A 25,974-nucleotide genomic window follows, 5' to 3' on the forward strand; every position below is an offset into this window, starting at 1 on the left:
AGAGAAGTGAAAGGGGGAAAAATTAGGAGAGAAAGGAGAAAATTGGGAGAAAACTTCTCAAAATGGGGGAAGAGAGAACTAATGAAAGAAGTAATGAGAGAAAACCGTGGGGGTGAAGGGCAGAAGAAATAAAGGGAGAGAGAGTCCGTTGCCAAACTGAGAGAAAAGAGAGAAGATCCAGCTCTCAAATTTCCAAACAAACAACTCAATCCAATAATTCCAAATCGCATAGCAAGGGTTGGTTACATTGCTTATTTATAAAACCAGAATTAGAATCTCCTAGAATGACTCAACTGCTAAGACTTTCTTAACTAGACAGTTAAGGAATCTAAAGTTTCTCAACTAACTTAGTATAAAATAAATCCCTATTCAACTATCACAACATAGGACCCACTAATACAACAATAATTTTCGTGCACCCCCTTAATATCCCACTTTTGTCAATGGATGGCTGCACTTTCTAGTACTAGTACATGTAGTATGGATCGGGACTAGGGTTTACTAATTCTTTCAGTTGATTTACTTAGCCTTTGAGGATCTGCATGAAGTGGATAGCCCCCAAGAACACTAGTAAATGAGAACCATCAGGTGATGATGTGTCATTATCCTCACATGATGATGTAGGAAACCTCATGATGTGTCATTATCCTCACATGATGATGTAGGAAAGCTAGAAGCCCAAGTCCAAGGTGTCAGAGATGTTATGGATGTCTTCTGCTGGAGTGATTAGAATTGAGGGATGTTGCAAAATTCTGGAGAGCTAAAATACTTATCCAATAAAAAAAAAAAAAGAGGATCTCAACTTTAAGTCAGAATGGTTTAGCCTGACTTCTTAACTCTGTGATTTTTCTTTCTTTCCAGGTTGTCTCTAGATCTGGGTGAATCAATCTTAACTGAATGTGTTGACAGTAAGAGAAAAGTTCACCCTACATGAGTCCTAACTGAATTTTGGGCGGCAAAAAAAAGTCACAGGTGAGGAATGGATGGGGGGGGGGGTGTTTGATGATAGCAAATACTTCCCACCCTTCTTCATTATCCTCCCCTGAGTTCTCAGTCTATCTTTTCCCCTCTATTTCATTTGTTTTAAATAGACGGGTTGAAGAAGGCCACAACAGGGTGGGTTTTCCTTTCTTTTACCCCCTTAGTCATTTTCTTTTCCTTCCCCCCTCCCCCCTCTCCACCCCCTTTTTCAAATGGACAAAGAGTAGCAGGCTAAAGTCCCAATAAGCAGAGGAGAAAGGATCTGACTGTGATCGAGTGGAGCTATTTTCTTATTGTTTCTCTCTTTTAATTTTAATTAAAGGTTTGGGCCTTCTGCAACTTTTTTGATCATTTACCAGAATGCAATTACCAGTTATTGGAGGGGGAGGCAGGGATTAAAAATCCTAATTATGTATAAGATCTACTTAGGGGGAACACAGATAAGGGATACTAACAGTTTAGGGTTTTCTTGAATGATGGGGAGGGGTTTCTTTTCACAATCTTCTGTTTTAATCTTTCTTCACAATCTTGTGCTGGGGGAGAGCCAGATGGAATGGTTGTGAGACACAAGTTTATAATGTTTCAGGCTGCCGTTAAGTGTCTTTTAAATCACAGTGAAGATGCAAGAATCAGTGGTCAAGAACTTGAGCTAAAGTATTGATTGTTTAGCTCAAGTTCTTTGCTATGTAACTCACTAGTTAATGGTAACATACTTTTGTAAGAAAACTGCTTGGAAGGTGGCATACATTCAGAGGAGTATGAAGGAATAATTAGGGATTCTGAGAATGCTTCTCTCTTTTTTTTTTTTTTTTTTTTTTTTCTGGTTATGATGGTGTGTGCGTATTGCCTTAGGCAAACTGTTGATGTTTCAGGTTATGTAAAGGGGATTCCAAACATAGGTAAGATGCAAAAATCAATGATCGAGTATGATCACTTGAGCGAAAATATTGATGTTTGGGGGGGGGGGGCATGATATCAGATTATCAGTTTTTAATTTATAATGGTACTTTGTTTGCAACGTGTTAGAATGGTGATATACTGTCTGGTCCAAACTAGGAGTATATCACACGGCAATCAGGAGATGGAGACCTAGGTTAATTCTCAATGTAATTGGACGTGGCAAGAAACCAGTTTGTGTGAATTCTGTTGTCTGTTAGCCTTTTGTTACTTCACCACTCAAATGAATTGCAAGTCCAGCATCCAGATTTTCCAATTAATGCCGATGTTGTCTTTTCTTTTAAATGAATATTTTCTTAGAGTTCTCGTATTCTGGATTGGTTGCTTTTTTTGACTATGTAATAATGTGACTTTTTTTTTTTTCTTCTCATGATAAGCAGGACTGAGGTTGGAGACTGTTCCAGGGACCCTGAAACTTTGAGTATTTTTTTTCCCTGAAATTTTTATCAAAATTTGTTGAGTTTGGAAGATTTAGTTCTCTACTCCTGTGTTTGCTTTTAGCCATACTACCAAAGGTTACCTGAAAGGATTAACATTTTATTGGATATGCCTTCAAATATGATGCCAACTCGGTAGCTTTTTAGTTTTGGAATTGGAAAATCTAAAGGAACTAAATGCATTTCAGCTGTATAAATTGTTTTTTTTTTTAATTTAAATTAAATTTGATTCCCAAGATGTATCTATTAACATGGTTTAATATTATATGTCAGAGGTATAAAATAATAGATATATTTTCATTAAAAAAAGTTATGTCCAGATGATAATCTTCGGAAAAAAAATCCCTCTGCAGTGCCTTAATCTTGTGATGCCTTGCAGTTCAGGCTTGAGAGTTCGACATGTGGAAGATGCGACATCCAACGGTGCCAAGCTCTAGAAGAAAGAAAGAAAAAAAAATGTTAGTTGAGTTCGCACTGTTGGATGAAGCATCTACCGTGTGTCGAGCTCTCAGGCCCGAACTGCAAGGCAACACCGGGAAGAAGCTCCTATGAAAAGCTTGCTAATTATGAACTTGGCAACTTCTCCAAATACCGCACATGCTATCCTCTGCTTTATTATCCCTAACGTCTACTTGCACCTGCAAGCACGTCCAAGAAAGGTGTGCTTATTTCTTTCTCAACCCTCCTTGGGATGGGAGAGACGAAAGATTTCAACCTTCCTCTTAAATGTTTTAAGAGAAACTAAATGAAGGAGAGATTAATTGCAGGGAATAGAGATTGCAGTAACTTTTGATGAACATGCTACAACGTGAATAAAATTCTCCATGGTTAAAATCCATTGGGCAAATCCACCATAACCATCTGGTCCGACTTCTGAGCTAGTGCTTTGAACATTCTAGGCAGGTTCTTGTTTATGATTTCATGGAGAATGGTTCTTGTTAAGAAAACAACGCCCACAATTTTCATCACAAGCAATGTTTTATAAAAGTGATACAGAGAAGCAAAGATGTTTTGTGGAATGAGGAATCCAGAATCTTATAGAAGGTTAAATTAAACCTTTAAAAAAATCCTTAAGAAATAGATAAAGATAGGACGTGAATTGAGAATGACTTGCACACATGATATATAATTGAAGAAGATATAGGTGGTTACAAAGTGGGCTAAATGAACGAAATTACTTGTTAGGGTTTGGGTTTAGGGCGAAAATGAAATAGAGTTTGAGAAATAAAGAAAGAGTTTCGTTGGATTACCAAGAACACAGACCATCAATCTTCGCCTTTGTTCTTCTTCCACTTCCCCTTTACCAAGAACAAATCTCGAGTTAGGGTTTCTTGTTTAGAACAAAAATGAGAGAGAGAGAGAGCGAGTCACCATCATTTCGTCAGAATACCTGGTTCTAGCGGTGGTGAACCTCGCTGGAATCCAGTGAACAAAGAGTAGTAATGGCGGTGAGGTGCAAGGATCAGGGAGAGCTGCTCTGAGGTTGAGGGTTCGTAGGGTTGGAGGTTAGAAGCATCATCTGATTCAGGTTAGTGTAAGAGTGGGAGTGACTCGGCGAATCTTAAGGGGTTTGGGGTTAAAATTGCTTTTTTATATTTTGGACCGTTGGATGTCAATTAGTCCACATGGCATCATCTAAAGGGGGTGCTGGAGGATCCAGCTTCTGCCACGGCTGGAGGAGAGCCGGATCCATTTGTAATATCACATGCCACTATCATCTTATTCCATGTTCACCCTTATTGTATCCTCAGCTGCATTACTTCTCCGTCCAGGTGAGATGAACCAACCTCCTTGCTCTTAAAAACCCCGTTCTTCCTCACTCCCACCACCACTTGATATACAAAAATTTACAGTGAGCCTTTCTCCCTTAATGTCCATGTCTCTCACAGTTCTTTGCTTTGGTGACTCATTCCAATGCCAGTTCTATTTGGCATAGGTTTTCACTACTTATTTATTCCTCATCTTTTCAATTTCCATTTTATAAAATGAGATGCATAAGATGTGAGACCCCATTTCCCTAATGTAGTAGCACTACAGTCCATGTCTAATGCTCTGTTTTAACCTTTGAAAAGCCATAGCCGGCCGTACCTTTAATGGCTTCCAACCTCACCTTTTCTACTTGCTATTCCAAACTATTCTTCTTCGTTGTCCTTGTCATTCATTTTCTCTTCAATTTCGTCTGACCTGCCCTAGTAAAAATAGTTGTTTTTATCATCTAAGAATGCAAAATCGACCTAGAAAGCATACCAAACACAGCCTTAATGTAATTCAAATTATTACCATAGATGATCAAATGATTAGTGCATTATAAAGCCATTGAACTATGCATTCTTTGCATCTGAGATCTAGAATTATTATTACCCTTGCCAATATAATGATCCCATGATGCCAACCATCTAAACAGTTTTCATGGATTATAGAGAGGTCAATTTTTTATTCAATTTAAAATGGCTGTATAAGCATTGTGAGAGCATTAATTGATAATCATTAAATCTCACTTTCTAATTGTGTCTCCTTAGAAACTGCAATGCAATTTGGCTAGTGCCCTTAAATACATTTTTTGAGTGTCAACAGAAATTTTTTCCCCCTTTTTTTACTTAAAATGTATGTTGAAAAAGAAGTCTCAAGTCTCAACATCAATATAAATTGTACCTAAAACAAATTATTTAGGACCACCCACAAGTAAATTATTCAGGGTGTGGATGGACTTTCGAAATTAGGTCTTGAGAAACTTGGAGAGCAAAAGATCTTGATAATAAGATTATGGAAAAGGTTGGGCACACTGCCCATATACCGCAAGTTAACGTTTGTTGTGTCTATCTTTCTCTTCTCCTCTTTGAAATGATCCCATGCCCCTCTTGTATGATGTTCCATATTGGGCCTCTATTGGTGCCGCCCGCTAGCTTACCGCATGCGAGCCATGTGCCTATCCCTCTCCCTAATGTTACGATCTTCAATTCTCTCCTGAAATTGCATATCCAAAATTTCAGCTTGCTTGCTTCAACAATCTGAAGTTTTTGCATTGAGCATCTAGGGTTTCTATAAGAGATTTTATTGTGGTTTTGTGCTTGAGCATCTAGGGTTTCTATAAGTTTCAATGAGATTTTGTCAACTTTGAGTGAGGTCAGTTGAAATCGACTAACAGTCGACCAGGGATCAGTCAACATCAATTGAACCCCAGTGACTGTTGACCCAAGAGCACTCAAGGTTGACGACGGCTTAAATGCCTATAAGAGTGTCTTTGGGCCTTCATTTTTTATTTCCAACTCTTGAAATCTCTGTTCCTCTTCTTGATATTAATAGCTTGTCCCAAGAGGCTCACAATACTTATAAAGAATAGTTTGCAGTCTTCTTGCTTTTAAAGTAGTGGCTCTACCAGAAAGGAAAAGATGGTCGGCGAAAGCCAAATGTGAGATGGCTTCTCCATTTTTAGAAACTTTAATGCCATGTACTCTCTTGGTGAAGGGCCAACGATAAATGTGAAGATAGAACCTTCGCACAAAGAACAAAAAGATAAAGATAAAGAATCGATGAAAAAAATTCCAAAAGAGAATCATTGAGAAAGATGGCAAACTGTAGAGTCTCTACGCAGAACATAACCCAATAAACCCATTGGGGATGGAAACCGAATGCATTTAAGAAACATTCCTAAAACCTCAAGTTTATAGGGATTTAGTATGTGATCCCATTTACTTAAAAAAATAAGAAGAAATCCCTACATGTTTTTTTTATTTATAGAAATCTCTATATGTTGATGCCTCTATGTGCACTCTAATTGACCATTGCGATGGTGCAGGGGCTACATAACCATACAACAATCTATTGACAATACCGTGATGCAGTGGGACAAGAGGTGTCAATTCCTGGCCCCACCGAACAGATAGAGCCCGCCTCGGCTCGGCCCGTTTACTAAACATTTAGTAATCAGGACTGTCCCAGTGTGGGGTCCTAGCCAGTCAGGTGCTTGACCGGATCGATCGATTCCAAGTCCGACCTAGCCCGCTCGGTTACAACCTAACTCTTTAACTTGTAAACTTCCCCTCTCCTTCCATCTCTCGATCTCCCCTCTGTGGTTGTATCAATATTTACTTGTGTAAGAAAATTAAGAGAAAATTATATGGAATTTACCAGATTCGAGATACTTTACCTGAAATATTGCACCGATTACAATACCGAATTTCTCACCAACTCCAATAACACCTAGTAGAGGACAAAAAAAATTAAGAAATTACTTGTTAGGGTTTGGGTTTAGGGCGAAAATGAAATAGAGTTTGAGAAATAAAGAAAGAGTTTCGTTGGATTACCAAGAACACAGACCATCAATCTTCGCCTTTGTTCTTCTTCCACTTCCCCTTTACCAAGAACAAATCTCGAGTTAGGGTTTCTTGTTTAGAACAAAAATGAGAGAGAGAGAGAGAGAGAGAGAGAGAGAGCGAGTCACCATCATTTCGTCAGAATACCTGGTTCTAGCGGTGGTGAGCCTCGCTGGAATCCAGTGAACAAAGAGTAGTAATGGCGGTGAGGTGCAAGGATCAGGGAGAGCTGCTCTGAGGTTGAGGGTTCGTAGGGTTGGAGGTTAGAAGCATCATCTGATTCAGGTTAGTGTAAGAGTGGGAGTGACTCGGCGAATCTTAAGGGGTTTGGGGTTAAAATTGCTTTTTTATATTTTGGACCGTTGGATGTCAATTAGTCCACATGGCATCATCTAAAGGGGGTGCTGGAGGATCCAGCTTCTGCCACGGCTGGAGGAGAGCCGGATCCATTTGTAATATCACATGCCACTATCATCTTATTCCATGTTCACCCTTATTGTATCCTCAGCTGCATTACTTCTCCGTCCAGGTGAGATGAACCAACCTCCTTGCTCTTAAAAACCCCGTTCTTCCTCACTCCCACCACCACTCGATATACAAAAATTTACAGTGAGCCTTTCTCCCTTAATGTCCATGTCTCTCACAGTTCTTTGCTTTGGTGACTCATTCCAATGCCAGTTCTATTTGGCATAGGTTTTCACTACTTATTTATTCCTCATCTTTTCAATTTCCATTTTATAAAATGAGATGCATAAGATGTGAGACCCCATTTCCCTAATGTAGTAGCACTACAGTCCATGTCTAACGCTCTGTTTTAACCTTTGAAAAGCCATAGCCGGCCGTACCTTTAATGGCTTCCAACCTCACCTTTTCTACTTGCTATTCCAAACTATTCTTCTTCGTTGTCCTTGTCATTCATTTTCTCTGCAATTTCGTCTGACCTGCCCTAGTAAAAATAGTTGTTTTTATCATCTAAGAATGCAAAATCGACCTAGTAAGCATACCAAACACAGCCTTAATGTAATTCAAATTATTACCAGAGATGATCAAATGATTAGTGCATTATAAAGCCATTGAACTATGCATTCTTTGCATCTGAGATCTAGAATTATTATTACCCTTGCCAATATAATGATCCCATGATGCCAACCATCTAAACGGTTTTCATGGATTATAGAGAGGTCAATTTTTTATTCAATTTAAAATGGCTGTATAAGCGTTGTGAGAGCATTAATTGATAATCATTAAATCTCACTTTCTAATTGTCTCCTTAGAAACTGCAATGCAATTTGGCTAGTGCCCTTAAATACATTTTTTGAGTGTCAACACAAATTTTTTTCCCCTTTTTTTACTTAAAATGTATGTTGAAAAAGAAGTCTCAAGTCTCAACATCAATATAAATTGTACCTAAAACAAATTATTTAGGACCACCCACAAGTAAATTATTCAGGGTGTGGATGGACTTTCGAAATTAAGTCTCGAGAAACTTGGAGAGCAAAAGATCCTGGTAATAAGATTATGGAAAAGGTTGGGCACACTGCCCATATACCGCAAGTTAACGTTTGTTGTGTCTATCTTTCTCTTCTCCTCTTTGAAATGATCCCATGCCCCTCTTGTATGATGTTCCATATTGGGCCTCTATTGGTGCCGCCCGCTAGCTTACCGCATGCGAGCCATGTGCCTATCCCTCTCCCTAATGTTACGATCTTCAATTCTCTCCTGAAATTGCGTATCCAAAATTTCAGCTTGCTTGCTTCAACAATATGAAGTTTTTGCTTTGAGCATCTAGGGTTTCTATAAGAGATTTTGTTGTGGTTTTGTGCTTGAGCATCTAGGGTTTCTATAAGTTTCAATGAGATTTTGTCAACTTTGAGTGAGGTCAGTTGAAATCGACTAACAGTCGACCAGGGATCAGTCAACATCAATTGAACCCCAGTGACTGTTGACCCAAGAGCACTCAAGGTTGACGACGGCTTAAATATCTTTAAGAGTGTCTTTGGGCCTTCATTTTAGATTTCCAACTCTTGAAATCTCTGTTCCTCTTCTTGATATTAATAGCTTGTCCCAAGAGGCTCACAATACTTATAAAGAATAGTTTGCAGTCTTCTTGCTTTTAAAGTAGTGGCTCTACCAGAAAGGAAAAGATGGTCGGCGAAAGCCAAATGTGAGATGGCTTCTCCATTTTTAGAAACTTTAATGCCATGTACTCTCTTGGTGAAGGGCCAACGATAAATGTGAAGATAGAACCTTCGCACAAAGAACAAAAAGATATAAAGATAAAGAATCGACGGAAAAAAAATTCCAAAAGAGAACCATTGAGAAAGATGGCAAACTGTAGAGTCTCTACGCAGAACATAACCCAATAAACCCATTGGGGATGGAAACCGAATGCATTTGAGAAACATTCCTAAAACCTCAAGTTTATAGGGATTTAGTATGTGATCCCATTTACTTAAAAAAAAAAGAAGAAATCCCTACATGTTTTTTTTTTTTATAGAAATCTCTACATGTTGATGCCTCTATATATGTGCACTCTAATTGACCATTGTGATGGTGCAGGGGCTACATAACCATACAACAATCTATTGACAATACCGTGATGCAGTGGGACAAGAGGTGTCAATTCCAGGCCCCGCCCGACAGACCCGACAGAGCCCGCCTCGGCTCGGCCCGTTTACTAAACATTTAGTAATCAGGGCTGTCCCAGTGTGGGGTCCTAGCCCGTCAGGTGCCTGACCGGATCGATCAATTCCAGGTCCGACCTAGCCCGCTCGGGTACAACCTAACTCTTTAACTTGTAAACTTTCCCTCTCCTTCCATCTCTCGATCTCCCCTCTGTGGTTGTGTCAATATTTACTTGTGTAAGAAAATTAAGAGAAAATTATATGGAATTTACCAGATTCGAGATACTTTACCTGAAATATTGCACCGATTACAATACCGAATTTCTCACCAACTCCAATAACACCCAGGAGAGCACAAAAAAAATTAAGAAATTATAGTTCAAAGTATTAAAAAAGGCATACAAGTTTGGAGGCAAACAAAAGTGATTGAAATGATTGTCAATTGTTAGGATTTTGAAAATTAGAATCTTACTTGGGTGAAATCCCAAATCCCAGATTTTGGAAAGGAGCGAAACCGAATGTCACACTACTTGGAAATAGCTGTACTATTTAAGGCCTGATTATATTACCCAATTATAGCCTGAGCCCGTCCAAGCCCAGCTCAATTATGTAAACAAGCGATCAAGATGCTGGTTTTAAACACGGCGAAGTCCGGCTAAACCCGACCGAACCCGACCGGTTGGCACCCCTAATTGGAGCCATATATCATTTTACCTTCACTGAAGACACGAGAACAAAGGAAAAATCCGTGGGTTTCATCCGGTTCCTCACATTCGTTTCTGCTCGCCTTAGACCAGAGAGAAGAAGTGAAGCGAAGGGCTAGGAAGGTTCTCCAATGGCGGAAAACAAGCAAATCACTCCACAGTTCGACCTAAACGCCAAATGGGATTCCTGCCTTGATCTCACGCTTCGTCGGGTAGTTTATTCGTCTTCGGCTGGTGCACTGAGCGGTCTCCTTCTCTTCAGTGGGTTAAATCACATTTTCTGTTTCCTCGTAACTTTAATCTATTCCTTTTGTTACAATAATGCATTCAAGTATTCTTTTTATTTTAAAATTTTGAACGAATTACATTCTGACTGCTTCTTATGGATTCATGCGTGTTGCGAAAGCTGAAATTCTAAGCGGTGTTTTCCCTTCTTGGCTCCCTGAAACGTGAAATGCTGGTTTTGTGTTCATACTCGGAAAATTATGATCTCTGTTTCCCCTCACCCCTCAAATCGGTTGAAAATTTTGGCTACTTTGGCAACTGGAAGCCAGGGAAAGTGAATAGGAATTGAAAATATCGGTCTAAAGATTATAATTCCATTTTAAGGATGTAAGTCTCACAAGGTGCCATCGCTATATCAAATAAGGTTCTTATTATTGTATTCTCTTTGTAAGAAGAGGGATATCGCATGGGAACAGGGCAATCAAGGCTGATTGCATCCTTGCAGTGGGAACAAATATTAAAAGGGGTAAAATAAATTTCTGAGACTTCCCAATTAATGAATATTTTCCCCCTTAGTTTAGTACCTAAACTTCTTATAATCTGGCAATCTATGGATTTAAAGAAAAAATTAATAGGTAGGAGCGCATTCTTTTTGTTTTGGAGAAAAACAGATTGCCAGTTAAGGCTGATGGCATCCTTACTGTGGGAACTCTTTCTCATGCATCCAAAATGCAAGCAACTCCTCAGATGTTTGTACGATGTGTTATAAGTATCCTCTCTTAAAATTTGCTGTATTGGAGTTTGAAATTCTGAATTGTTTTCCCATGGCTCAAAGACCACTTTCTACTTTATAAATGAGGTAAATCCCTTCATTTAGGGTGTACCCCAGAGCAACTTGTTACCATTACCCATGACACGTCGTACTCGCCTTTTGTGTCCCCTCCCCCCTCCATCTGGTTACTTGGGTTTGTAGGCTTCATGGGTTGAATTAAAATGGATCACTGTTTACAGACGTTTTTGGTTGTGAAACACAAGATACGATAAATATTACAATTCACCATTAAACTTGTATTCTATCCATGAAGAGCCATTCTTTGCTTCATTCATGATTCATCCTTCCTTAAGTTCTGCTGAGGCTGGTCTGAGATCTGCTTGCAATTTATTATCGCAAAAGTTATGTGGCAATTGGAGTAAATCTTCTACTTCTCTCTTACAATCAATCTGACAGCTTTCATATTGGCCACGTGTGGGGAAAATGCATTTAGGCAAGGCTAGTAACGTCATGTAGTTGAAGCGATGTTTTATTTATTAAATAACTCAATAAAATAACCATTTCCCGCCAATTCAACTCTTATCCTCTTTTCTTTGCTCCTTAGAAGCATCTTGCCTTTTCCGGTTCCACCAACTTTCTTGCTTCTTTCACCTGAAAGAACGAATATTTTCTCTTCTTAGGAATTCATCTGACTTGTAGATGATAGATTAGACACTATTGATTTTAATAAAATTAATTGCAACTTTGCCAGTGAAAGCCTGCGAAATCATATATAGCGAGTTGCTGGTTTCCATATTCTGAAAGCTAGCAGGTACCTCAAGAAGAATCTACTGCCTAAAAGATGTAGTATTGTGTTGTATTGATAACCATTGGAATCTATGGTTTTAATTCTTCTGTTGTAAATATTATCATGATCATCTAATGACTTTATATGATATCTCAATAGGGAGTCCTGTGACACGATGGGCATCTGTAGCGCTTGGTGCTGGTGTGGGTATTGGTTCGGCATACACTGAGTGTTCTTACATATTTGATGCGTCTCCTCCAAAGTTCACTTCTCCAAAACATTCACAATCTTCTGCATCTCAGGTATTCATGGATTTTGCTGCTCCATAGTCTTAACAAAATGGACATTTTTTTTTCTTCTTTCTGACATATCTACATTTTCTTGATATCTTCTGTTATATCCTAGGAAGTTTGTAGTCTCCATCGAAAACTTAATTTAAATGCTTCTATGGGCACCACAAGTTAGTTACCTGTTTTAGGTTGGATTTTTGAACTTCTTGTAATTGAGAGCATACACTAAGATGTAAAATTTCCATTTCCCAGCTTCTTTAACTATTGTTGTTAATTTGCTTTGTAATGTAGCAAAACTTCTGTAAAATTTGGTCTATTGGCCATAGTGGCCAATTCTGGCAATATTTTGTGCTTCCCACCACCACCCCCACATAAATAACAGATTTTACTAAAAGAAAAAGATGGGGAGTATAACAACAAAGAGAGACCGGAAACCCCTAAACCTTAAACCAAGCAACTAATGATAGAAATAAAACTAAAAGGAAACAAACATCAAAGATGAACATCAACCCCTCAACTATTCTATGCCTCATCACACCTTGTCTAGCAATGTCATTAGCTAGGGAATTAACCAATCTCGCTCTCCAGTGGAGGAAAAGAAATGGAGGACACCAAATGATTTGGCAAACAATATGAGAATATTTCCATGGGTAGTATCCATCATTTCTATTTCTAAACCAACCAATCACAATAGCTGAATCATCTACTAGCATGATGTTATTGAAACTTTCTCTTGAAGCAATCTTCAACCTATCCTCAGTGAAAGTAATTCAGCCCTGACAGAGTCACCTTCACTTATAGGTAGGGATGTCAATGGGATGGGTTAAAGTTGGTACCCGGCCCCACCTTATTGGGTTGGTATGGTATGGCTATTTTCAGGTTAGGGTTGGGTATGGTAATTGAAAATGCCAGGGTAAGTGCCCCATCTTACCTCAACCTGTGGGTACCCATCCTAATTACCTTGTAAAATTAGGGAGCACCATGCATGTTTTGTGGAGCGGGGTGAGTACTAGTTTTGCAATAGTCCAGGTGGGGTGGATACCCTAATTGAACCCACCCAGTTTCTCTTCCTACTAATAGATCCCAAATATACATGAAGACAACAACAACATCCAAGCCTTATCCCAACTTAGTGGGGATGGTTACATGGATCCTAAAAGAGACAATATAATGATAAAAAGGAAGTAAAGAAAATGGATGACAATAGAATAAAAATAAAGAAGTAGAAAAGTGGGGGGGGGGGGGATTCTGGATCCCAAATATACATGAAGAATAGCACCTAAACTGTATCTTATGACCATGCCTACTCCTGATGGGCCTGGTGGTGGGGTTTCTGGTCAACTAAGGGATTAAGATTTAGAAACCTTAATTAAACCAGAATCGCAGGGATTAGGAACTGTTCAGAACTGAAAAAATTTAATAACCCGGAGAATATTATTTAGATGAATCAGCAAAGTTTAATAACAATCCAACAGTCTGATTTAAAGACACTGGAGAATCCTATCGGCATAAGGAAACTCAAAACCCAAATAAAAGCAGAATCGATAATAGGGAATTAAGTACAAGGATTGAAAATTAGATCCAGGTTGCAAGAAGAAAATTTGATGGAGGAATCAACACAATATTCAGCAGAAATTGAAATCAGAAAAGCAGAAACAGAAAATCAACTTACAGAAGCAAGCAATTTAAGATGTAGACTAGCAATAGGATTCTGAAATCTATTTAAAGGATTAAATTTCAAATCAGTATTTGAGACTTAAACAGAAACTTGAATTCAGAATGTTAAATGGAAGGTCAACAAGACAGAAGTTTATCCGACAGAATAGTATTTAGCAAAACAGATCAGAAATAATAAAGTATAAGAACTAGTAATTGCAGGATTGAAGTAAGTTCAGAACTGACCTGTTTTCAATTGAAGAAGAAAGAGAAGATAGAACAGAAGATAAGAGAGGGGTAAGTAACCAGGAATCCTCCAGAACCCTTACTTAATCCGCAACAAAGGAACAACCACTGAATCTACAGCAGTCCACACCTGAATCAACAGATGTCACCCTGAATCAACATACCACAGTTGCAGCCAAAGCTTTTCTTCATTCATAAATCATGGTTAGGCTGTTAAGCCTTCACAATTATTTATAAAACTAAAAAGACCAAACCCAAACAAACTAAAAGACCTACCATCGACCAGCAGTCTTGGGAGTGTCATAATCTGACCAACAACCTTAATTAATAGAGAAACAAAACCCCAAACAAAAAAGGAAACTTCCTCCAATTGATGACTGATCTGGTGGTGTCCTAAACTGATTCAACATCTTTTGAAGAATAAAAAAAATAGGGCTCAAATGTAATATTCCTACACAGCCTTAACTAATTACAATGAAAAAAAATAAAGAAATAAGTTACTAAAATCATAGTTGTAACAGCGACAAGGCGACCCAAGGCGATGGCCGGGTACCTAGGTCGCTTAGGTGTGTCAAGTAAAGTGGGGGATTTGGGTGCAGAATACCTTATTTATTGTACTTTAGTTTAATCTTAAAAGAGGCTTTCTGTGTAAAATTGAAAGTTGTTTTCTTTATTTATAAAAGCACAGATTTATCTGTAAAATGAATAAATATAGCCTTTCATATAAACACAAAACACCATTCCTCTGTTGCCCTTAGTCGAGTCCATTGGCCAGCCCGTCTGAGCTATGATTCTGTGCCGCCGGAATCAACTAGTGCCAGTGGAAGTGTTGCCAGAAATGCTGGGTGTCGTCGTTAGGGGTGGTGCCCAGAGGCCAGAGCCCTATTGCTGCTGTGGTGATATTTCCTTTTCACTTGGAATATATCTGGGTTGGACAATCAGGGATCTGTGTGGTTCCAGGTCTGTATTTTGTGTTCAATCAATGTACTGATCTATTAAAGTGTCTCTGATATTAGGCAAGCTTTGCAATCTACTTCTTCCTTTGGATTATAAAATGCAATATAGGTTTGAGCTTCATTGAGACATATTGGGGTTATAAGCTGCTATTGGAGATTTGAAGCTCTACCAAATCCCAAAGTTTGGTTTCTATCTTATTAAGTTTAACCCCTGGGGAGACAATGTTGATGTTGCTCCTTTTTTGAACCTATGAAGCAAATCTGCTGCAGCTGGTTCTGTTTTATTGCCTGAACTCTTCTGATGCAGATAAAACGCAGATGTGGTCTTATTTTTGTGGAAATAAGGGCCTTTGTTCCCATGGGTTTTCTTTGTAATAGGCCACTTTAATGAGCCTAAAATATGGGGAAAGAGTTAGGGATATGGGATTTACTTTAGTAGTCAATCTAGTTAGAGTCTTTTTCTTTATTTTTAATTATTATTAAATTGTTTTAATTAGGCTAGAATAGCTCTCTATGATTCCAGCCTTGTTTAAGTCATTTTTTATTTCTTAATTTATGCGAAGATTTAGCCAGTTAAGACTACCTCCGTAGCAAGCTATTGGCTGGAGGAGTTTTAGGCATAGTTTGACTCTGTTTTTTTGTCTTATATATAAGTTAGTAAGGGTTACTGCCCTACACACAAATTTGATGAATAGAAATTGGTTTTTGTCTTTCAGTTCTGTGAGATTTAGAGCTCTTCTGCTGTGGAAATTCAGTAGAAACATTATGGTGATTCTAGGAAGGCTTAGTGGTGACTCCAAGCTGGGGTTTGGTAGGATGCCATCCTAGAGGCTCAAGTGGGATTCCTGATTCATATCCCTCTTATCTTCTTGTTCTATCTTTTTTTTTTTTTCAATTTGTTCAAGCAAGTACGAAACTTCTTGTATTATGCACGTCACTTTCTATTTCAGTTTCTAGTTTGCATATCTTAATCCATTGCTGTTCTATTTTCCTGGTTGTTTCTTCTATTCTCTAGTCTGAATATCTGTTCTGAGTTCTAGTTTAGTTTCTGATTCAAGTTTCTGTTTTTTTTATCAATTACTGAAATGTCTTACTTCAAATCTGCTTCCTTAATTTCTGAGTTTACTTTCTGGTTCTGTTACTTGTTTATGCTTAAGTTCCTGAAATTCTAGTTTATTTAATCCTTAAAATAGTTTTGTTCCAGTTCCCTTATTTCCTGGTATCGATTTCTGGTTGTGGAATTCTGTCCAAGTATCCTACCCCTAGTAGGGTTACTCTATATCTCAGAATCAGACCAGATTCTGATCAGATTTTACAGAGTTGTTTATCAGTCCAGTACTAGCCTTCAACCAGACTTTGGTGCTGTTCAGACTTGTCATAACCATAGTTCAAAATCTCGCGAAATCTCGAGGGAAATTTCGGATATTTCGACCTCCTCGAAATAAAATGCCACCTCGAATAAAAAAAATACAAAAATTCGATCGAAATTTCGAGATATCTCGAGATTTTTTCAAAATTTCGCGAGATTTCGAGTTTCTCGAGAAATTGCTTTATATAAATGAACATGTTTCGTCAGTCTCGGTCGAAATTTCGACTGAGACTTTCGAGCGAGACTGACGAAACAGCTCTGGTTTTGCACTTTTGCTTGGTTTTTGAAGGTTTTTGCTCATTTCTTCTCCATTCTTCCACTTCCCACTTGAATCCTTGCCGCATCTACGCCGGAATCACTTGGAGAACAAACTTCTTAGCACATCTGTGAAGCCTTTCCACTATTCCAAGTAAAACCATATTCTCAAAATTGAATTTTTTTTAGGGAAATGCATGATCAACATGTTTGTTTGTGATGAAATAAATATATGTTAGACACCGGAAGCTGATCTACGATGTTTTAGGGAAATACATGTTTGTTTATGATGAAATAAATATATGGTGGTCCTGGTGGAGGTGGTGATGATGGAGGTGATGATGAAGGTAATGATGGTGATGGTGGTCAAGTATATGAGGAAACTCGAGTCCCGTTTGTGGTACAAGAGTAACAAGAGGCAATCCGTGCCCCCACACCAGCCACACGGCCCACATCGTCCACCTCGACCTACTCGAGAAAGCAGCGTGGCCAGTCCCGTTCTGGTGGTCGTGGTAGTGGTACTAGTAGGCAGGTTGAGCTTATGGACATTGATGCCCTATCTGGCTCTGTTGGTGGACCGAGTATTGGCGATAGAGACAGTAGATCGAGTGGACATTTTCGTGCCCCATCTTTTCATGTAGGCAGCAGTCCATCTCCAGCACAATCAAAGCATGGTTCATCTCATTCACATCCATATGGCGAAGGGCATGCTGGGCAGTACCCTTGGGGGCAGCAGCCTATATCTTCTCCATCCATTCCCAGTTTTGAGTATGACTCCCACTCACAGGGATATAATGGATCGTCTTTTGTGGATAACTTCTTTTGCTACCCTGGCTACCCAACCCACCAGCCGTAGCCGTACAACCCGTACATGCTCCCAGAGCCGTCGTATGACTCATATCATAGTGGATCAGTGGGTAGTACTTCTTCACAGTTTGGTGACTTATATCCTAGAATAGGTTACCGTCAGCATGTTGATGATGCAATTTACATGGCCACTGTGGATGACTACACTCGCTTCTTTTCCCAAACTATGACGTGGCATGCATTTGTCCTATAGTCGGAGAGCAATACACATCGGCTCCAGCGGACCATGAGTGGGGTTGATCCTGGACGGCGGAGTAGTTATTATTAGCAAATTTGTAAACATTTGAGATGAATGATGACTAGTTGACTACTTGACTTGTAGCCTTGTAGGGGACAATTGGGGATATTGACATATTGTGATTTGGTTTAATATCATCTTCTTAAATCTTAACTCTTAAGTTGTTATTTGTTAACTTGTTATTGACTTGATGTCTTATATACTTAATATTATGATTTATGACTTAACTTATGAGTCATTATGTTTCCAACTTAGTTCTAAGTCAATTTACTTGTTTAATGTACAATGTGTATGTGTAAATGTGTAATTAACTAAGTTATACACTTATACATTAGGGTTCGACCGTACGTTGCCAATCAATGGTGCACATCCAAAACACCATTTTGGGTAACTATTTTTTGCAATTTGAACATTTAAATGTGTTTAATTAGCCTAAAATAGGGTTTCCATGAAGTTTCAGGCCTTAACTTGGCCTAAAACCCACCGAAATGACCTATCGAAACATACCAGAAAAAATACAATATTTCGGTCAGCCCGAAATACCGAAAAGAAACGAGTTCTCGAACTATGGTCATAATTGTTAGTAGTTTTCACTTATTACTGGTCATTCCTTAATCGATTCTGGTTTCAGTTAGTTTTCTGAACCCTATCCATTAGGTGGTTAGATTTCCATTATCTTCTCTGTGATGCGCTTAGTTGTTGGATGATGTTCTAATTCTGGAGGCTATTACACTCTCTTTGTGATTTATGTGCATTGTGCATACTGGCAAGCTATCAAGTCCATGACAAGATTGTTGTTTTCAGAGTTGTAATTTAGCTGGAGTTCAATACTCTATATTAATCCTTGTACTAAAAATGACTGGATGGAGGGTGGGCCTTGATGCAATGGTAAGGTTGCTCCATTGTGACCAAGTGGTCACGGGTTTGAGTCTGTAAACAGCCTCTCTGCAAATGCAAGGGTAAGGCTGCGTACATTATGACCCTCCCCAGACCCCACAGTGGCAGGAGCCTCGTGCACTGGGTACGCCTTTTTTTACTAAAATTGACAAGATATCTATCTATTCCTTTGAGAATGCTTCTCTATTCGAAGTTTGATATTCTCAGCCCTTCTAGGTGTGTTCTAGAAACCCTATTGGTTTGATATTGGTAGGTTTCACCCATTGTCTTTTATTTGGTTCGTCTTTATTCTGTTTTATTTGCTGATTTACACTATCGTTTTGGCTTTTAAAATTCCCTAAGGCCCCGTTTGTTTAGAAGGAGTTTGGTGGGGTGGGATAGTTGTATGAACTTTCCCACACAGGAGATTTTCAGTCGTTTGCTTGTAAGGAGTGAGAAATTGGCTCGACGGCTTTTTGGTGGTCAGATTTTATTGTCGGCCTACATGGCCGACGGTTTTTCCCACCCCAGCCCTTCGCAAAGTCCCGCAAAATCAGTGGGACTTTGTAAAAATCCAGGGAAAATGGTTGAAGCATCTCAAAATCATCCGCCAAAGCACCAACATCTCTGCACCCATCACAACCAGTGCCCCTGTCTGAACCTCCACCCAACCAAACTCTATGCAACCGCCCTCTCTGCATTCGCCCCCATCTAAAACTAAGCTCTCTGTAATCGAGCACTCAAAATATTGAAATCATTAAAAAAAACTGTAATATCCTGGAGAATCCATTCCTTCTCCCTTAGCTGAGATCAATTTCTTGTTCCTACTTAAGGGTTGCCATGGGAGAAACGTATCAGTAGGAAAATCAAAGCTTTGCCATAGGATCTTACCTTGTGAGTGTATTAAGGTTCCCATTGTTAAGGAGCTCGGCCTTTTGTGCATCAGTTGTATTGTTGATGGACTAAATAGTTGAGCCATCAAGGTTGCTTAGGACCATGCTTCCATCTCTCTGCAGCAAAATTTTCGATTTCATTCTCCGGCTTGTCTCGATTAACCATTTATTTCTTGAGTTTGTGTATCAGTTGTGTTGTTGACATTCTCAAGTTCGAGGAGAGATCCGATGAAGAGATCGATAAGGATGGGAAACCAGAAGCGGTGAATCAGGAATCACTGGAGATTTCTAGGGCAGAAATTGCTGGACTAGGGAAACAAGAAGCGGCCATTGCTGCAGATTTCTAGGACAGAAACCGCACCTCTCTTTTCTCTTCTTCAGTCCGATTTGATCTGCAGGAGATTTCTGGGAAACCAGAGCTCTTGTGCTTCTCTCTCTCTCTCTCCACTTTCCCTTCTCTAGAATTCTATCCAAGAATGGGATAAACAGTAACTATTCCGTATTTTACTATTCTGTTTCCCACCCCCATTAGTATATAGGACCCACTTGTCAGAACACTCACCCAAGGTCCCTGCAAAACAGATGGGCCCTAAATGTATCCAATAACAACGATAGTTTTTCTTCTCTATCTTCATTCTGATCCTCCAACTAATTTTCCTACAAAAATTAACAAATTTTTTTTTTTTTGGGGGGTGGGGGAGTATAAATTCCTGTAAACCTTACCTTGCCCTCCCTTAATTTTTTACTTCCGAATATCCAATTTAAAAATTTTAATTGACGGTTACTCCTTGCAAGTCCTACCTTGAAGAGAAGAGAACATAAAGGGACTTGGACAGTGAAGGGAAAAGAGGTTAAAAGAATGTATTGATAGTGAGGGAGAAGGATGAAAGCATGGTAAGAGCATGTCACGGTCTAATGTTCTAATGTGAACTTGATGCGGATTGATCAGATCTAATGAATCTGATTGGCTAGTGGGTAAGGGGTCCACTAATGGTATGGAAGAGATCTTAGTCCGACAGCTTGATATTTTCAGATTTGAATCTAGATCTATTGGTCAGAATTTAATATGGTAACTTCAAGATCTTAACAAATAATTTCCAGAATTCAAATCAGTCTTAAAATCGCAAAGCATTTGAATATAATGAGGTGGAAAAAAAGAGAGAGAAAGGGTAGTCGATGGGTGTGAAGAGAGCCTGTGAAGAGATAAATGGTTCCTAAAAAGATGGATCTGAAGTTTAACAAACTTATGTAAGAGAGAGAAGAGGAAGGAGGAGAAAATTTGCAGAAAACTTCCCAACGTGAGGGATGAGAGAGAAATAATGAAAGAAGTAATGAGAGAGAACCATGGGGTGTGGAAGGAGAGATGAAATAAAAGGTAGAGAGAAAGTCCCTCACCAAACCGAGAGAAGGGAGAGAAGAGGGAGCTCATAGTTTTCCAAACAAACTACTCAATTCATTAATTCCAAATCGTCTAGAGGGAGTTGGTTACATTACTTATTTATAGAAACAGAACTAAAATCTCCTTTATTGATTCACTAAGACTTTCCTAACTGGACAGTTAAAAAAAAGAGCGTCCCAATGCACGAGACTCCCGCTACTGCGGGGTTTGGGAGGGTCCAATGTATGCACAGCCTTACCCTCTGCTTTGAAGGAGAAGCTGTTTCCAAGTTTTGAACCCGCAACCAACAGGTTGCATTAGCGCAACTTAACCGTTACACCAAGGCTCACCCATAAGGCAGTTAAGGACTCTTAATTCCTTAACTAACTCAAAGACTAATTTAGGGTAAGATAAATCCCTATCCAACTATTGCTAATATGGGACCTACTAATGAAATAATTTCTGTGCACCCCTTAAAACCCTACTTTTGGGTTTTATATTTTAGCCCATTACAACAGTAAATCCCAAAAACAAAAGCTCAACCCAAACCTATACTAAAACCTGCCCCAAATTTAAACTGAGCCTTAAGATTTTTGAGATTCAAGTAAATCATAATCAATCGTTATAAGATTTTTGGCTTTGATACCAAGTTGATGCAGATCGATCAGATCTAATGATCTGATTGACTAGCAGGTAATGAGCCCACAAATGGTATGGAAGAGATCTCAATCTGACTGCTAGATATGGGCAGATTTGAATGTAGATCGAACATTCAGAATTTAATGGAACTAAAAGATCTTAATAACTAATCTTCAGAATTTAAATCAGTCACAAATAGGAAAGCATTTTAATATAATGAGGTGGAGAAAAAGAGAGAGAAAGATGGTAAATGTGTGTGAAGAGAGAGAGGGAATAGATAAATCTTTCCTTAAAAATGGATCTGAAGTTTTTAACAAGTTTATGGAATAGAGAGAAGTGAAAGGGGGGAAAAGTAGGAGAGAAAGGAGAAAATTGGGAGAAAACTTCTCAACATGGGGGAAGAGAGAAATAATGAAAGAAGTAATGAGTGAGAACCGTGGGGGTGAAGAGGAGAAGAAATAAAGGGAGAGAGCGTCCCTTGCCAAACTGAGAGAAAAGAGAGAAGATCCAGCTCTCAAGTTTCCAAACAAACGATTCAATCCATTAATTCCAAATTGCATAGCAAGGGTTTGTTACATTGCTTATTTATAAAAACAGAATTAGAATCTCTTAGAGTGACTCAACTACTAAGACTTTCTTAACTAGACAGTGAAGGACTCTAAATTTTCTCAACTAACTTAGGATAAATAAATCCCTATTCAACTATCACAACATAGGACCCACTCTTACAACAATAATTTTCGTGCACCCCCATAATAGCCCACTTTTATCAATGGATGGTTGCACTTTCTAGTACTAGTACATGTAGTATGGATCGGGACTAGGTGATGCAGATTTATCACCAAACTGGGTTTCTTTTATTAGGAATAAGTCTAGGGTTGGGTTATATGCATGTTGGGCCTTTGATCCGATGGGTTTTCTATGTAATATGCCACTTTTATGGGCCTAAAATATGGGTAATTAGGTTGCATACGGGATTAAATGTTTTAGTCCTATATTTTATTTTATTTTCTTGTTTTTAATGTTTTAAATTGAACCGGTCCAAAGTTGGTTTGAACCAGTGGTTCAATTTAAGTGATTTTAGTTGTTTGTCTTTTAATTGTATAGTTGGGCTGGATTAGGACTCTATTTTGACTCTATTTCAATTTCCTAGTTAGTTTAAGTTACCTAATAGGTTAAGGATTGGGTTAGGCCTTTTCTTTTTAGTGTAGGAGTCTAATTTTGAGTCTTTTATATAAGGTTGTTAGGGGGCAAAGTATGGAACACGAATTTGATTAATAAAAAACTCTTGCTTGCTGCCATTGCTGCTACTGCCCTGCTCTGTTGAGTGTTGCCTTGTGAGTCCTATCAAGGTGAAGGGACTGGTGGATCTCCGGTTGACTCCTTGCGTCTTGTAGACCGGGAGGATCTGTTATAAGGATTGGTGGATCTCCAATTGACTCCTTGTATCTTGTAGATCAGGAGGACCTATTTCCTATCTTCAAGCTACTGCCATTGACGATCTGCAACTCCAAGTAAGTATTCAGCATTATTAACCATCCCCCTTTCTTCTCCTAATCCTCTAAACCCACCCTCATCGATCCTCATTGCCAATACTCAATCCTTACTACCTTCCTCATCCACCATTAATACCATAAATCCATTAGAACCCTAAAACTTGCAACTATTCTTCTTCCCTTCTAGAAGGTCACATGCGAGGTGATTTTCGCGAGAATTCTGCCCAGCTAACTAATCGTTAGAACCTGCTAAATTTTGATCGAATCTTCCTCAAACCCTAAGAGAGACTCGATCCAAATTTCAGTACCATCCACCCAGCCGATTGTCTGAAATTACACTTTTACCTCTCTCTCTCCTATGTCTACTAGGAAGCCTCCATGACTCCAGATTTAACCATCTGATTTAGCTGTAACTTTCAGCATATATTCCCCTCCACCCTACCCACACTTGACCTAAATATTAAGCCCATTCAACCACTTGATTTCCTACCCTAGATTCCATCACCTTCCACCTTTCAAAACCCTAACCCTAGTTGCTGCCCAAATCCATCTAACCTATTTCTACCCTTCCAAAACCCATAAAACCTATTTCATTAGACTCCCCTACACCTGCCTAGCTTTACCATATAAGACACATTCCCATTTATCCTAATCCTAACCCTAAAATTGACCTAAAACCTCAATTCCGCCCCCCATCGAACCAACAGCTTAGCAGATCCTAGTTGTTGGCTCCTAGTAGGTGTCCTACACCTACCTATGTAGGACTACATTACTAGGGTTTACTAATTCTTCCAGTTGATTTACTTAGCCGAGGACCTGAATGAAGTGGATAGCCTCCAAGAACACAAGTAAATGAGAACCATCAGGTGATGATGTGTCATTATCCTCACATGATGATGTAGGAAAGCTCATGATGTGGCATTATCCTCACATGATATTTAGGAAAGCTAGAAGCCCAAGTCCAAGGTGTCAGAGATGTTATGGATGTCTTATGCTGGAGTGCTTAGAATTAAGGGATGTTGCAAAATTCTGGAGAGCTAAAATACTTATCCAATAAAAAAAAAAGAGGATCTCAACCTTAAGTCAGAATGGTTTAGCCTGACTTCATAACTCTCTGATTTTTCTTTCTTTCCTGGTTGTCTCTAGCTCTGGGTGAATCAAAATCTTAACTGAATATGCTGATGGTAAAGAGAAAAGTTCACCCTACATGAGTCCTAACTGAATTTTGGGCGGCAAAAAATGTCATAGGTGAGGAATGGATGGGGGTTGGATGATAACATATAGTTCCCACCCTTCTTCCTTATCCTCCCCTGAGTTCTCAGTCTTATCTTTTCCCCTCTATTTCATTTTTTTTAAATAGACGGATTGAAGAAGGCCACAACAGGGTGGGTTTTCCTTTCTTTTACTCCCTTAGTCATTTATTTCTTTTCCTTCCCACCCTCCCCCTTTTTTTCAAATGGACAAAAGAGTAGCAGGCTAAATTCCCAATAAGCAGAGGAGAAAGGACAGAGACTTCATGATCGAGTGTAAGTGTGTAACTATTTTCTTGTTGCTTTTCTCTTTTAATTTTAATTAAAAGTTTGGGCCTTCTGCAACTTTGTTGATCATTTACCAGAATGCAATAACCAGTTATTGGAGGGGAAGGCAGGGATTAAAAATCCTAATTAAGTATAAGATCTACTTAGGGGGAACACAGATAAGGGATACTAACATTTTATGGTTTTCTTGAATGATGGAGAGGGGTTTCTTTTCACAATCTTGTGCTGGGGGAGAGCCGGATGGAATGGTTGTGAGACACAAGTTTATAATGTTTCAGGCTGCCGTTAAGTGCCTTTTAAATCACAGTGAAGATGCAAGAATCAGTGGTCAAGAACTTGAGCTAAAATATTGATGGTTTAGCTCAAGTTCTTTGCTATGTAACTCACTAGTTAATGGTAATATACTTTTGTAAGAAAAATGCTTGGAAGGTGGCTTACATTCAGAGGAGTATGAAGGAATAATTAGGGATTCTGAGAATGCGTGTCCTCTCTGTTTTTTTCCGGTTATGATGGTGTGTGCGTATTGGCTGAGGCAAACTGTTGATATTTCAGGTTATGTAAAGGGGATTCCAAACATAGGTAAGATGCAAAAATCAATGATATATGATCACTTGAGCTAAAATATTGATGTTAGGGGGGGGGGGGGGTTGGTTTGTGATGATATCAGATTATTAGTTTTTAATTTATAATGGTACTTTGTTTGCAACATGTTAGAATGGGTGATATACTGTCTGGTCCAAACTTAGGAGTACATCACGTGGCAACCAGGAGACCTAGGTTAATTCTTAATGTAATTGGATGTGGCAAGAAGCCAGTTTGTGTGAATTTTGTTGTCTATTAGCCTTTTGTTTCTTTACCACTCAAATGAATTGCAAGTCTGGCATCCAGATTTTTCTAGGGAACTTTTGGAACTGATTGAACGGTGGGTCCTGCTGCTGTGCATATGCCAATGTTGTCTTTTCTTTTAAATGAATATTTTCTTAGAGTTCTCATATTCAGGATTGGTTGCTGTTTTTGACCATGTACTAATGTGACTGTTCTTTTTTTTTTTTTTTTTTTTTGTGTCCCTCAGGATAAACAGGACTGAGGTTGGAGACTGCTCCAGGGACCCTAAAACTTTGAGTATTTTTTTCCCCTGAAATTTTTATCAAAATTTTGTAAGTTTGGAAGATTTAGTTCTCTACTCTTGTGTTTGCTTTTAGCCACACTACCAAAGGTTACCTAAATGTTAACAAAACAGGTTTGTGGAATAATGCTTGAATGATCTATGAGATCAGTCAAGCTCTCTATTTATAATAATAAAAGAGATTACAAGGGAAAATACTATTCACATAAACAGTGTCACAGTCCTAATTACATTTCTACCCTTGCTCATAAATACATAAATAAAGAATAAATAAAACACTCAAAAGATCAGGATTACCCCATGGTATTCTAGTGTATATAATTTAACACTGAAAGGATTAACATTTTATTG

The 25,974-nt window shown here is 38.8% G+C and overlaps 2 protein-coding genes across 3 annotated transcripts in view; both read left to right on the top strand.

Moving 5' to 3' along the window:
* The window catches only part of LOC122657431 (MICOS complex subunit Mic10-like), a 28,177-nt gene extending 25,647 nt beyond the window's left edge, over window positions 1–2,530 (top strand). The window contains exon 4 of one of the 2 annotated variants that reach the window (XM_043852128.1): window positions 2,316–2,530. In XM_043852128.1, coding sequence (XP_043708063.1) covers window positions 2,316–2,324 — 9 coding nt within the window. In that variant the 3' untranslated portion in view covers window positions 2,325–2,530. Of the gene's footprint in view, window positions 1–2,309 lie in introns of both variants that reach the window. The other variant, XM_043852129.1, reaches the window with a different exon arrangement.
* A 1,629-nt stretch (window positions 2,531–4,159) lies between these two features.
* Window positions 4,160–25,626, top strand: LOC122657432 (MICOS complex subunit Mic10-like). Its single transcript, XM_043852130.1, has 4 exons — window positions 4,160–4,198; window positions 10,071–10,277; window positions 11,960–12,102; window positions 25,570–25,626. Exons 2-4 carry the CDS (start codon window positions 10,148–10,150, stop codon window positions 25,582–25,584), a joined length of 288 nt encoding a protein of 95 aa, XP_043708065.1. The 5' UTR covers window positions 4,160–4,198; window positions 10,071–10,147; the 3' UTR covers window positions 25,585–25,626.
* The last annotated feature ends 348 nt before the right edge of the window (window positions 25,627–25,974 follow it).

This window comes from Telopea speciosissima, chromosome 4 (assembly GCF_018873765.1).
Source record: "Telopea speciosissima isolate NSW1024214 ecotype Mountain lineage chromosome 4, Tspe_v1, whole genome shotgun sequence".
NCBI lineage: Eukaryota > Viridiplantae > Streptophyta > Magnoliopsida > Proteales > Proteaceae > Telopea > Telopea speciosissima.

Bases quoted from the DNA above. Each gene is read 5' to 3' on its own strand.
- LOC122657432 (XM_043852130.1), top strand. From the start codon at position 10,148: ATGGCGGAAAACAAGCAAATCACTCCACAGTTCGACCTAAACGCCAAA. The intron at 10,278-11,959 runs GTGGGTTAAATC...ATATCTCAATAG, and splicing joins GAGCGGTCTCCTTCTCTTCA to GGAGTCCTGTGACACGATGG.